Source organism: Anopheles gambiae, chromosome 2, assembly GCF_943734735.2.
Source record: "Anopheles gambiae chromosome 2, idAnoGambNW_F1_1, whole genome shotgun sequence".
In the NCBI taxonomy this organism is placed as follows: Eukaryota; Metazoa; Arthropoda; class Insecta; order Diptera; family Culicidae; genus Anopheles; species Anopheles gambiae.
The window spans coordinates 13,726,055-13,739,383 of record NC_064601.1 but is presented as its reverse complement, the minus strand read 5'-3'; the positions used below and the strand labels follow the sequence as shown (position 1 = coordinate 13,739,383).

The following is a 13,329-nucleotide window of genomic DNA, read 5'->3' as shown; positions in this document are numbered from 1 at the left end:
CAGGGAGTTTCCGATTGGGTGGAATTATGCGTAAGAAGTTCCCTGTTTTTTTTTCGAAATGCGTACAAGGAGACGCAATTACAAATGCAGTAATGCATACGCGGGAAGCCCAAGGTCAAGTTCGCGGTACTGGCAATCGCAATACTTGGAAGGAAGGAGGATGATACGGGCAGTTTCGTATGTAGCTTGTACGTTGTGTCATAACACGCTTTGATTAGGACAGCTTTACAACTCTTGTATATTAGCGACGGGTTATCGTCAGCGGGGATATCCGTGATTTACGCCACGCGGCTCGTTCTCTCTGCCGTGGGAATTCGATAAGGTGCTACATTTCGCTCCGTTATGGTGTTTGCTCCTTTTGAGTTGTGGCGTTGTGTGTCGTTTATTGGACATGCAATAACTGCTCTCTGATAAGCTACGATTTGATTTACAAGATACACGCACTCTTTCCATTTCCTTGTTCGCAACATGATTCATGGCTTAGTGTGCCTTAGTATACCATCACCGCGGAGTAGTGCATTGATTAGTCCCCCCAACCGATCAGCCGTCGTCATTCATTCAACTGTGTCGATGAAGAGAAACAACGCAATTTGCGTGTATTGCAACGCAGTAGATCCTACAATCAATTAAGTGTGGGAAGCGCTCCATACCATTTCAAGCTCAATGGCAACCGCGTAGACTACTTTCGCCGAAACCAGTTCCAATCAAACTGCTGGCGACACAACCAATTGACGACGCCAGTCAGTGCACGAACGATCGTTCGCCTTCTGCCTTCATCGATTGATCATCTATGGCGCATGCCCATTCTGTGTGTGGTTGGTTAATTGACCCGAAGACCACTGATCGTACCCGTACCGGCGATCGCTCCAGACGCGTGCCGAGTCTTTCTAGCACCACATTTCAAGGGTTTGGAAGGCGGGATGCATGTAGTTGGACCGGCAACACCATAGGACACGCAAATTAACGAGAACCATTTTCGCCCGACGCGCCTGGGCGAATTGCTGTCCTCCAGCGTCGGTAATGGATTATGTTAGCCGACTCGCCCCTCCCCCCTCCATGGGGTAGTTTGTTGCTTTGCAACGCCATCATCACTGGCGATGGCCAACAACATAAACGATATCAATTGTGATCAATTGAGCCGGAATGGACATGATACGCAAAATATCTTCTACAAAGACGACACGGAATGCTCTCCCGACTATTCAACTACTACCCCCGTGCGTCATTCGGAAATCTTCCCATCCGTTGGGGGATCTGCAGCGATCTGGAACGTTCGCAGACGAGTGCATCAAATCCGGTTGATTCATGCCGGCATTCAACCGGAATCGGAGGGAATGCTGCACTTATCCCTTGGCGGAGAGGTTAGACAACTGACAGATACGGATCACGTGCATAGGACTTGGACGGCCGAGGTCCATGTACAGTGAAGTCGAAGCGTAAACAATTCCCAACGCTGTATGCGGCCGTACACGCGATCCACGTGTGGTGTAGTAGGGGAGATAAGTACGATCGCAGAATGTTACCACATTCATGGAATGGAATTTTTATTTTAAAAATAAACTGTAAACAATTACCCGATATCCGTTGAGCGAAGGCCGTTTGGGACGCTATCTTTACTGGATGGCCGCGGTGTTATCGGATTGACGCTGGACAACACATTTTTTTGGGCGGCCCGTGCAGCCTTGTTGTTGATTGTTTGGTCTTGTTAGCAGGGGATTTGTTTACAGTGGCCAACGATTTCGACCTCGGCAGGTGGGCACATCCCGTCCAAAGGCACACTTTCGTGTGGGGCTGTAAATTGGGCAGTGTTATCGCAAACCATCAACACCTCATTGATGGTTGTGACAGCCGTCAACAGCTGGGAGCTGGTATGAAGCGGTTATTTTTGGGGACAACTATTGGCGCTTTACGCTTTGCGCACACACTGCGCGAGCAAAGTGGAGATATCAGTCCGTACGATCCGTCCGTTTTATCATGTTTACGTATGGAAAAATACAACCATTCGACACGGTTGGAATTATTTTTAGGGAGCAACTGCAATAAAAATGGTCAAAATCACATCGAGTCTCAGCAATCCGGACAAATAAAGCCATAACTTCAGTAGCATTTAATTCCGAATTGTATCTGAAGCTAGAATTAATTAACCGGACCTTACCGCTCGTTGCACTGAGCAGCTTCATTCAACTGCAAGCGCAACATTGGGTTTATCTCGGGCATTTGTTTGTTCTTCTGTAACACGTGTACTTCGAATAGATGTACTCCATGTACCGGTTAAAACTGACTTTGTCGTTATCAGACGCCCTCCCTCTCCCTCGTGTACTTAAGGCAGGGTAGGGAAGTTCCTCTGCCCTTTTATGTTACTCATACTGCCACCATTGACCTTCAAACCTCCTTCGGCAGAGGCAATCAGTGCGGCGCAGCAAACGATATGTTTCTCGTGCACGACACCACCATTGGTATCACATTCCGGCTAACGTATCATTTCGTCGGTTCAAATAACAAGGGATTGCATTCCAACAATGCCATCTCCCCTACAACAACCCCGTACCGTACGCCGTGCGTACGAGCGCGTACTGCGTAGAAGAAGGGTGGCCGGGCCATCCCTTTCCAGGGTCATCTTTCCTATTTTCCGTTTCGCCCACTGACACACATCGGTAAACATACGAAAACGGTTCGCCCGCCTGCCTGATTGCTGCCCTGTAACGCATAGAAACACACACAGAGAGGCACTCAAACACACCACGTTTTTATGCGCCTCCAGATGATCCACATTCGAGGTCAGACGGGGCCGGATTGGTCCGGTATGGTATGGCGACGTCTTGACCGCTTACCGCGCCACAGCAACATCGTCATCGTCTTTAATGACACATACTGCGGCTGGTGTTGGGGGAGATGGTGTACATTTTCTTGCCATTACTGGCGGTTGCTAAAAATAGCAACAAAATTGTTGCAACGACACTGCTGCATACAGAGTGCATGCAGTGCGGCGCGGTGCGTCCAGCAGAGACCACCTTGCAGTTCGCCCGCTCTCGACACCCTGCGCCCTGCAGTTTTAGTGGTCGCCATCGGCCACTCGAGAAGCTTCGGGCCGCGTCTGCTCATTATGTCGTTCCATCGGGTGGTGGTGGTGGGTGAGAATTTGAAAAAAAAAAAATAGAAACAAAGCCCACATTTGTTGCGGCCTACGCCTTAGTCAGAGCTCCCGTAGGTGTGTGGCGATGGGTCTTGATTTACGGGATACGGTAATTGCTACTCAAAAGGGAGGGAGAATCCCGTGGGTAGCGATGAAGCCTAATGGATCTATAAATATATATAGCCGTACAACTAATCTTTAATTATTTTTCTTACTTACTCCCCAGCAACAATGGTATCTACGCGTCTTCTACGGTGTAAAGCATCATTCTTCAAGCATGTTGCTTAGAATATCGACTCTCCCTCCCTGTCTGAGGGTATGCAACGCGTTTATGGAATTTTCCGCACGCCGTAGCTTGAAATGCCCCACTCTGCCGCGGTGTCTCGGTTTTACTATTATCATTCCTTTATATTTAAAAAAAGTACACGCTACAAGTTGCATTCTAGTATGTGCACATGTACGTTGTAGTCTTACGCCGACCCCTCGTGGAGTAGTTGTATCGATTCGTTTCATCGTGGGATACCGCGTGATTTCCGCTCAGTTTCCAAAGCTTTGCAGCGCGGTCGCTCAGCCGGCAGGGGTTTTAGAAAAGAAGCCCCATTTACCCCACCCAGCTACGCCGCCCGCTGTTCAGTAGAGTGACAGTTGGCAGTTTAATTTCTGGCCATTATTTCGTGCGCGCACACCACCACCCCCAACCCGTTGCACGTGGTGTGGGAATGATCGTGTTTTCGTGACCGTTTTGCTTACCCGGCAGCGTAACCTGGGGCTCGCCTACTAAGCCGGTCGGATGAGAGTACCGGTACAGGTTAGGTACACCCATCAATCAAAGAATGCGTACTATCTCGCAGTGTCAATCGCAGTGTGCTATACAGCCCCCAGTGGGCTATAATTAGTATGGCTTTAGGCGACGAAAGGAAACAAACTGAAATATGAGAAGGAGTGGTACAGGGATAGAGAGGATAACTACGGAGTCTTTAGGGGAGGGTGGGGGGGGGGTGTTAGTACAGTACACCTGACATTTCAATTGCCGGTTAAAGGCCAATGACAGCACCTGACGTGTAGTGGGGGGGATTATTATGCAAGCGTTCTCGTGGGGGCGCGCGGGCGCACACACTTTCTACGTTCTACGGGAGCATACGCATAAACATCCCTAATGATTGGGGTGGATATTTTCTCCCTCTCTCTCGCTCTATGTCATACATTTCTTGCTCTAGTAATGCGCAAATCAACTCGTGACGCCGGGGCGTCGGTTGATCGGTCGCACATCTTTGTAAACAACGCGCACAGCACACGTGTGCCAAAAACACCGCGATCTCGTGAATTGTGTTGATTATGATGGCATGGCACGGAGGTGTGTCTCGGGGTTTGCTAATTAAAGTGTTTTTTTTTATGCAAGTCAAATGAAGCAGTGCGAATCGAGTTAGAAAAGCGATGATAATTCGCTTAATTTTCATCTCGCAAATCCATTTGCTTTGGCATGGTGCTTGACTGTGACTGCGAGTCATCAACATAGTAATAATGGGCTATAAAATGGATAAACATATGATAAAAATACTACATTCAGTGTGATGATTAGGATGTACCAAGATGAAAGGGTTAGCAACAAGTGGGCGGCTTTAATATTCAGCACCCACGCGCTGTCCTCTTTCACTCTCAGCACGTACACAGTACGCATAATTTTCAACCTGTTGCCCACACGCCTTTCTAACAAACAATCGCACAGTGCACTGTGATTCATCTCTCTTAACACTCTTGCGCTTGCCGCGAAGAAGCGAAGAAAGCGGTTTTGTGCCGTGTCTGTTTTGGCAGAGCAGCCTTTGCAACAGCAGCAGCAGCAGCAGCAGCGGCAGCACCAAAATGTCAGTTAGATAATGTGCACAGCTCGTTAGAAACCGTGCTGCTACGCGGAAAAAGGATCTACCCTTACCACACACGCGCGGTTTTTTTTTCTTTTGCCATAAACGGCACACATTTGCATTCATAATTTTGCCACTCACCCCGCCACTAATGTGGCGGTGAAACTCGTTTCGTTGCGTTTGCTGCCATAGCTCAACCTACTTCGGCGAGTTCTTGTACGATTGCGGCCGTTCAACCGCGCATCATGTCCGGCTGAAGCAAACGGAACCGGTTCGTCGGTTCGTCGTTTGACCAGTCGTTCGCCTGCACGAGAGGGCTCGTCCACGGGTAATGATTTTCTAAAACCGAAAATCCGGTTCTAACGTTTTGGATCTCCTTTTACTTGCTTTTGCTGGTGGCGAACGTTGGATCGTTCGAGCTAGTGAAGCAACATATTCCAAGAGTTGTGTTTCTTAGAGTAGTGTGCTCCATCCAGGCGTAGCAAATTGGAATGTGAAGGTAAAAAGTAGCACACCCCCTCGGTTTGCATCGAACGGCAAGGGAGCCAGCTAGGAGCTTAAATTCAGCTTGAATGGCAAATGAGACCGCGTGCTTGTTTGGTAGCACCCGGGAGCAGATGATTTGCACCCGGAAGTGGAAGGAGTCATGCGAAATGTGGAGTCGGCTGTTCTATAGGCTGTGAAATCAACATTCTACATCTCGGCAAATTCCGACAGAATAAGGACCTAAAGAATTGACTAAAAGCAAAGCAATTTGGTTGTACATTTTTTTTTGAAAAATTTCGCTCGCACTCAACGAATGCATTAGTCGTGGGCGAGTGGTCCCGGGAACATGTAAAACGTTCTAATTAAAATACCATTACTATGTAGCATCACTCCTACTAATGAGCAAAACAGTTTACTAACTCTGCAATTACCCCTTTCCCATCCAAGTCACGTGGGTTACAAGAGGGTTTTGGGTTTTGGGGACGGGTAACACACTGAGCGGAAGTAGGACTAGTTTAGTAGGATGTTTCACGGGACACTGCGGGGAGGGGAGGGGGTTTGGGAGGATGAGGAGAAGAGAGAGACGGAAAGAGTCAGCAATTCAATCGAACAGAACGATGCAAAAACAAAATAAAACCAAACGAACAAGATCTCTAAAAATAAGCACCCAAAAGCACACAACCATCATCATCCTCTTCAAAACAGCAGCAAACGGTTGACCACAGCTTCTCTGCACCACGCCGTTGACTTTTGGGAGGGGGGGGGGGGTGGATAGTGGAGGGAGAGGGCGAAATTTTTAACGAAGAAATGGGTGAGCTGTGCATGTGCTGGGGGCTGCGGAATGGTAGAATTTGCAACAGTGATTTACGACCTGCACATGCTCTCGTCGGCTGCTTTCGTACCAGAGCACCCCCCACTCTTCCGTTGGCCGGTACGGTCACAGAATCGTGCAGCGAAAATCTAGCGAGATGCAGGTGAAAACTCGAAAAACAAAACTGCCACCCATCGTCTCCCGGCGGAGGGAACTCCCGGCCCGGGGCTGTTCCGCACCAACCAACACTGAAACGCTGTGCGCGCGGATTCGAATCTGCAGATCGCTCTTGTATTTGTAACCGGTTGTGCGGTTGAGTTACTAAATTTAACCCCCATTGACGTAGGCGGCGAAGAATTTGGACGCTTAAACCTGACCGACCGCCGGACGGCCGCCGGAACCTTTATCGCAGTTGAACCTTTATTGGAGATACGCTTTCTTTCTTTCACTCGTGGTTGATGGACAAATTGGGAACAACGTACACAAGGCGCTAAATACGATATTGTTTTTCTGGTTGTTTATTTTTTTCTTCATATTTTGGGTTTACAAATGACGGAACTGTGCAGCTTCCGGTTTTGTTCGCTTAATAAGGGTATATAGATATATGTATACAGGGTAATAATTATACATTATACATTATACATTATACAATTATACATAATTATACAATATGTTTATGTGTGTGTGTTTTTTTAATTCGATTCCAATCTGTTGATTTTTCATGGGGTGTTTTCATTTATTTGCACCTTATTTTTGCAGCATATTCGGTTATTTTAGAGATACAGATATAGGTAGATAAGGTTCTTACGTCCAACGTGGAGCAATGTACGATTTCTGAACGATTCCGAAAAGAATTTCTAGAGGACATGCTTGTTCTTTTATGTTATCTCTCTCTCACACACACTCTCTCTCTTTTTCTCTCTCTAAATAGGCGATAATTAGAGTCCCGGTATCGAGTTTGGTCTGCCAAATTTTTGTCTCATTTTTGCCAGAATAAATTTCCCCTTTAGCATAGACACACGTGTGACTTAGAATTTGGCAAAAGTGGAATGTGTCTTTCGTGTGGGTATGTGCCCTGTGTTTTTTGCTCATCTCCCTGTCTGCCTGCATATCTGCCCTATGGTACGTGCCGAAGACCAATAAACATGTTTGGATCACAATTTATTATTTTGCTTTTGATCAGTTGCTTCAACAGCATCTTCTTCGGGTGCTATACCCGGTACCGGTGACGGCTCCGGGCTATCAATATTAAACGCTTGGTCAACTGGTCAGAATGCGATGAATTATGGGGTTGGACGATGGATGGACTGATGACTGGTGGAGGATGATGGCCACGCTCTCTGCTTATCAGTGCACTACAGTCGTCCCAATTCTGGGACTTCACTACCCTACTAAAGTCTAGGTCGTTTCCGCAAAAGGGAACGCAACGAGAGAAGATCAAGATCGCTAACAGGAACGGGCGCGAAGGGGGAACTAAAAAACAAACTCCAGCAACAGTCTTTTACTAACAATCGAGCCTCCGAACAAAGTGAGCCTCCGGGCTGTAAAGCCTGGGTAACTTCAGTACCTACCGCTCACGTAAAGCAGCTAATCCAGGTTGTAGCATATGCAATTATCTGGTTATTAAAAAAAAACTTCCAAATTTTGCATCTCAATGCTTTTTCCTCGCTCAAATCACCACAATCGGAACGTTTGCGGAACGTTTGCGAGTTGCCCCTATCGCTCTAGCAACGATCCGGAAAGGTCGCAGCAATCTATGAAATGTGCCGAATTTACAGCGGGAGGGGGGTTTCCAAAACATTACTGCCTCGTGGCAGCCATGTTTGTTTGCTTGGTGTATAGAAGCAGTGCTTGATAGAGAGAAAAAAATGTCTAAATTAACAATTTACACCTTAAAACAACGTTTAACGTGTAGTAAAAATCAGGGATATGGAAGGGTATCCATTTACACGTTTGACCTCCTGAAGTCCGCTAAATGTACATGTGTCCGTTTAGTTAAGTCATTCACGTTAAGCGTATTTGTGTATGTGTATCGTATTTTATTATCGCATTACAGTACAATCAATTCTGCGCATTAATGCGCCAACACCGAGCATCGCCACCCCAAACAACACATTGGTGTTTGTATGTAGTTCGTGTCCTTGTTATCAATACATTTAAATTTCCATATAGATATAAAAACAGAAAAGAAAAAGCATCCACACCACGCTACGTGTGTGGGCTACGCGTCAAGTCATCCTATTGCGTATTTTAGAATTCTTTCCTTCACCCCACAGATCCAGGGACTTATGCTCTATAAATATTGATCTAACCGCCTTCCCGAGCGCACTCTCTCTCTCTCTTTCGCTCTCTCACACACACACAGTGCTGTGCAAAATGCGCCCTCTCTCCCTATCGCCTGTCTTTTTTAGTATTGTTTTGTAAATTCCAATTTTCTATTCCCATACACACTCACACACGCAAACAAAACACAGTATGCGCTAATGTTTCCCCCCTCCGTTTTTTTGTTCTAGGGATATTAAAATATATGCTCATTGCTGAAGCGCGACTATTAGTGTTCTTCTCCGGTTCGTTTCGCTACATAAAAGCATTCACAATTCGATATCAACACATTCCTCACCAGTATGAATCACAGATTGTGTAAGTTTTTGTATGTCTCTGTGTATGGGTAGCTTGTTTAAAAGGAAATACTTCCCCCTCCCCCACCTACTGCAACCACCAGCCAGGGGGGGCAGGCTAATCAAAATAGGACTTGCATGTTGTTTTTTCTCTCTTTCGTATCATGTTTTTGAAACACAAAATTCAACATCCACTTCCAATTGTACAGGTGTGCACATGCACAAACCCAAACAAACAAAACAAAACAAAAAACTGTAAACAGCTAATGCACTTTCCAGATGGATGCAATTTCATTGTCCAATTTGTTTCGTTTTTTGTTGTTGTTGGTTCGTTGTGCTTCCTTCAAACACGTGCCCAATACAGAAAGGGATCGGAATTTCGTTTGCGATTGCATCGCCCCCCTCTGTTCTTCGTAATCTACTAAGTGTTGTTGGGGATGGGCCGTTTACGGAATGGCCGTTGGAGCGTACCGTGTAAGCAAATCGCTCCATGCACCCTACCTGCTTTGGCGCTCTATTACAAGATGTGGTGCGATCTTTTCTGTACAGATTCCGAACATGTATCACAGTTTTGAATAAGGTTGTTTTGTTTTGTTTCCTGTGAGCGTTGGGGTGTGCATAATGCAATATGTATGTTTCAATTTTTGCTTGCTGATTGGCCCTTATGATCCAATAACAATTTACTGCACCGTACGGATCTTTGCGGATTGAGTAGGATACAGAGGAAAGGAGAAACAAATCTCTCGTTTCAACACTGCTAGAAACTGATATGTATATGTATGTACGCGTACGATGGCAAAACGTGTGCTGGTGATTATTAGCAACTGATGGTGGGAGTATATCCTCGTATGATAAGAACCGGCATTATGAAGAAACGAGTCATGTAAAAAGAATCGAAGAGAGAGGAGTTGCAGTTTTTGTTCCATAAATATTTGCTCTAACTTAAGGGACCTAATACTAGGCAGGAAACGAACCATCGTTTCCCTGTCCACGCCATACTAACGTACATACTAATATGAGCCAGGGACGCGATTGCGAGCATACTTGATAACACTTAAAACGTACAGGTATTATTGAATAGTTTTGATTCGGCGAGCCGTTATTACTTGCTAGTATGAGCGGGATGGTGATAGGTGATTAATATTAGCTAGCCGTACTGTAACTATAACAAGTAAGCTGTGTATGTGTGGTGTATATGTTGCTGGTTCAATGCGGCGCACCCGTGTTCAATGTTTTCTCTTCTACCCCTTCACTCAACTATTGCAATGCCTTCTTTGACTCTGCTCTAATGCTGCTAGTACTGCTGCTGCTGCTGCTGCTGCCTTGCGTTTACTCTAAGTAGTTTAATGTAAGTTTACTAATAATAAGCCATACTCGTCTTATCCGTGTCTCTCGTTGCTCTAAATGTTTGAAATCGGCCGGGGCACAACAACACCGAACACCATTCGCGGCCACTGCTGGTGCGGCCAAGTTACCGTGGCGCACTGTAGGTGCCCCGTCGGGAGCGGATCTTGCCCGGCGCCCTGACGGACGATGTCGACGTCCGGGGTAGCGGTGGCTTCCGGTGATGCACATGCAGCACACTGTCCGAGCAAGCTTCCCGCACCTCGTCCTCCAGCCGCCTGCTCATCCGGCTACCATGGTGACTTGCTTCGCCGGGCGTCTCGTCATCGTCTTCGTTGTTGTTGTTGTTGCTGCCGTCGTCGTCGTCATCATCGTCGCCGCCGCCGTCGTCTTTGTGGTTCGGTGCCGCATCGGGGCTTTCTCCCTCCACGGCGCCAGCACCCGCTCCTTTCCCCTCTCATGACCGGCCATCGGTCGACTTGCTCTTGCGCAGCGACTTTCGCAGCTTGTCGACCAGCCGGCTGTGGAACTTGTTGAGGCTGCTCTGGCTGCCGGCGGCCGCCGCCGCTGCCGGTACGGCCGGTCCGGCCGCACCCTTCGGCGGGCTGCTGCCCGCGCTCGCTTTCGACGGGCTGGACGCGATCAGGGAGCTTTGCGAGGTGCGGGACGAGTTGCGGGAAAACTGCGACCGGGAGGCCAGATGGGACATGTACATCGGGTGGCTGCGGTGGGCCGGCGAGCTCGACATGAACCCTTCGGTGCCGGGCGACGTGGACAGGCTGGGGCAGTCGGAGCGCGAGCTTTCCGACACCTTGCGCGACCGGCAGTTGCTCTGGTTCGAGCATTCCGATATCCGCCGCTGGCGCCCCTTGTAGATGTCGAACTCGTTCTTCATCACCGGCATCATGAAAGCCATCTTGGCGTGCGTGGGAAAGTGGCGACCGCTCAAACGCGCAAACAAAACACACAATTCCTTTTCGCTTGTGGCGATACACACAGACACACGCACACAAGCGCGCGTACACACACACACGCACTCACACAACAAGGCGGCACACCGAAACGGCAAATACGGTGTCTGTCAAACGGAAAAGTTGTGCTCGTAGTCACGTACTCCAGTAGCGTTTTTTTTTTTCGTTTTCCACGCTTTTCACACACTGGGACGAAAAATCGATAATTCGTACCCGTGGATGGGGGGTTGTTATTTTACTACGCGGTGGGTGTATTTTTGTTGTTGTTGCAGTTGCTTTTTCTGTTATTGTATTTGATCACGTTCGAGGCACGTTGTAAAATTCTGTGCTAGAGCGAGAACGCATAGGGACACACATACACACTCGCGCACGCTAGCGATGGAGAAAAACTAACAAGATGCCTTTTTGCCTCTTTTTCTCTTTACATCGACGACGATGCACGTAAAACGCATTCCCTGCAGAAACAAAACTTTCACTTCGTTCGGTTTTGCTGTGTATAGGTGTTTGTGTTTTTCTTTACACAGACACAACTAATTCGCACACGACGGTGTAGAGAAACGTTTGCAGCAATCGCGGTTTTCCGATTTGATCGATTCACAACACGCTGTGCACTTTACAACGATACGCTTTCAGCTCTGTGTGTATACTGTTACGGTGAACTCGCGTGATGACCGTTTTGTCGGTTGGCTATTGGCTCTTTCGGCGGTTCGAGAGAGAATGACGAGAATGGGCGTTCGCTCTCTCATTTTAGGTATTGTTTCATGAAGGCCCTGCTACACGACAAGTATAAAGTCGTTTCTCCACGCAGTGTCATCCGGTGACGTACATGCATTCGAGTTCGACGATTTTGGTTTTTTTAATCGCATTGTTTTGTGATTAAAGGGTTATTAGATACGGTAAACAAGAGTTATTGGATGAGCTAAACGTATGAATTGAGGCCGTATATTTTCACTGTTTTTGCCGAGCATCATTTCTAAGAATGTCCCAAATGCCACAACTCCACTAAACGGCCACAAAACGGGTTCTAAATGGCTCAAGCTCTCAACATTAACGAAATCTAAAAATACATGCTTCGTTTAGTAGACGGCAAACGACTCAAGCATTCTAAAAATAGCAAAAAAGCTGGTGGTGCCATCCGTTGGTGGGATCCCAAGCGCCACAGATTAAGCTTAAACGACTGGAAAATTGAATATCCATAGAAAAAAAATGAAAGCTCCACAGCTTCATTGGTTTGATCAATAGATGGCGTATTACAGCTCATCATTATATTGCTATCCTTTTCTTGCAATGTGTTTCGACAAGTTTCATCTTATCATGACCTATATAGCCTTCTAACTTTCTGAGCAAAAATCTATATGAATGGTCGTGTGGTCAGATACGTGGATATCAACACCAACGACCATAACTCAAATCTCACTTGCTTCAGTGCTGGTGGTTTCCGTTGGAGTTTAGTATTTAAACAATCGTATCGCCGTTCTAGTTCTAGCGATGCATAACTTCAATGCGAAACCATACAACAGTACAGAGGAGATGAAAAAGCTCTCCTCCAAGCGATGAAGCTCAACTGGTTGGGGTATCCCACCAACAGAGAGCGCCACCAGCTTTTTAGCTATTTTTAGAATGCATGAGTCGTTTGCCGTCTGCTAAACGAAGTCTTTCAATATTCCGTTTAGGTAGAGAACTTGAGTCGTTTAGAAGCCGTTTAGTGGTCGTTTAGTGAATTTGTGGCACTTGGGATAGCCACACAGCGAAGCTTTCTTTGCTTTGAGAGCTTTCTCCTTCCCTCTGTAATGTTATATGGTTTCGTATTAAAGTTAAGCATCGCTAGAACTAGAACAGCGATATGATTGCTTAAATACTAAATTACAATGTTAACCACCAGCTTTGAAGCATGTGAGATTTGAGTAATGGTCGTCGGTGCTGATATACATGTATCTGACCTGACCACACGACCATTTTTATGGTTTTCTGCTCGGAAAGTTAGAAGGGTATATATGTTATGATTAGATGAAGCTAGGCGAAAAACATTGGAAGAATAGGACAGCAATATTTCAAGCGATTTTACCTTCTATAAGCGAAAGGCCACGGGAGTGACAAAATGCTGACA

At 46.8% G+C, this 13,329-nt stretch overlaps 1 protein-coding gene across 1 annotated transcript; it reads right to left on the bottom strand.

Moving 5' to 3' along the window:
• Positions 1-6,784: 6,784 nt before the first annotated feature.
• Positions 6,785-11,953, bottom strand: LOC11176037 (uncharacterized). Its single transcript, XM_061663585.1, has one exon. It carries the CDS (start codon positions 11,165-11,167, stop codon positions 10,709-10,711), a length of 459 nt encoding a protein of 152 aa, XP_061519569.1. The 5' UTR covers positions 11,168-11,953; the 3' UTR covers positions 6,785-10,708.
• Positions 11,954-13,329: the final 1,376 nt, after the last annotated feature.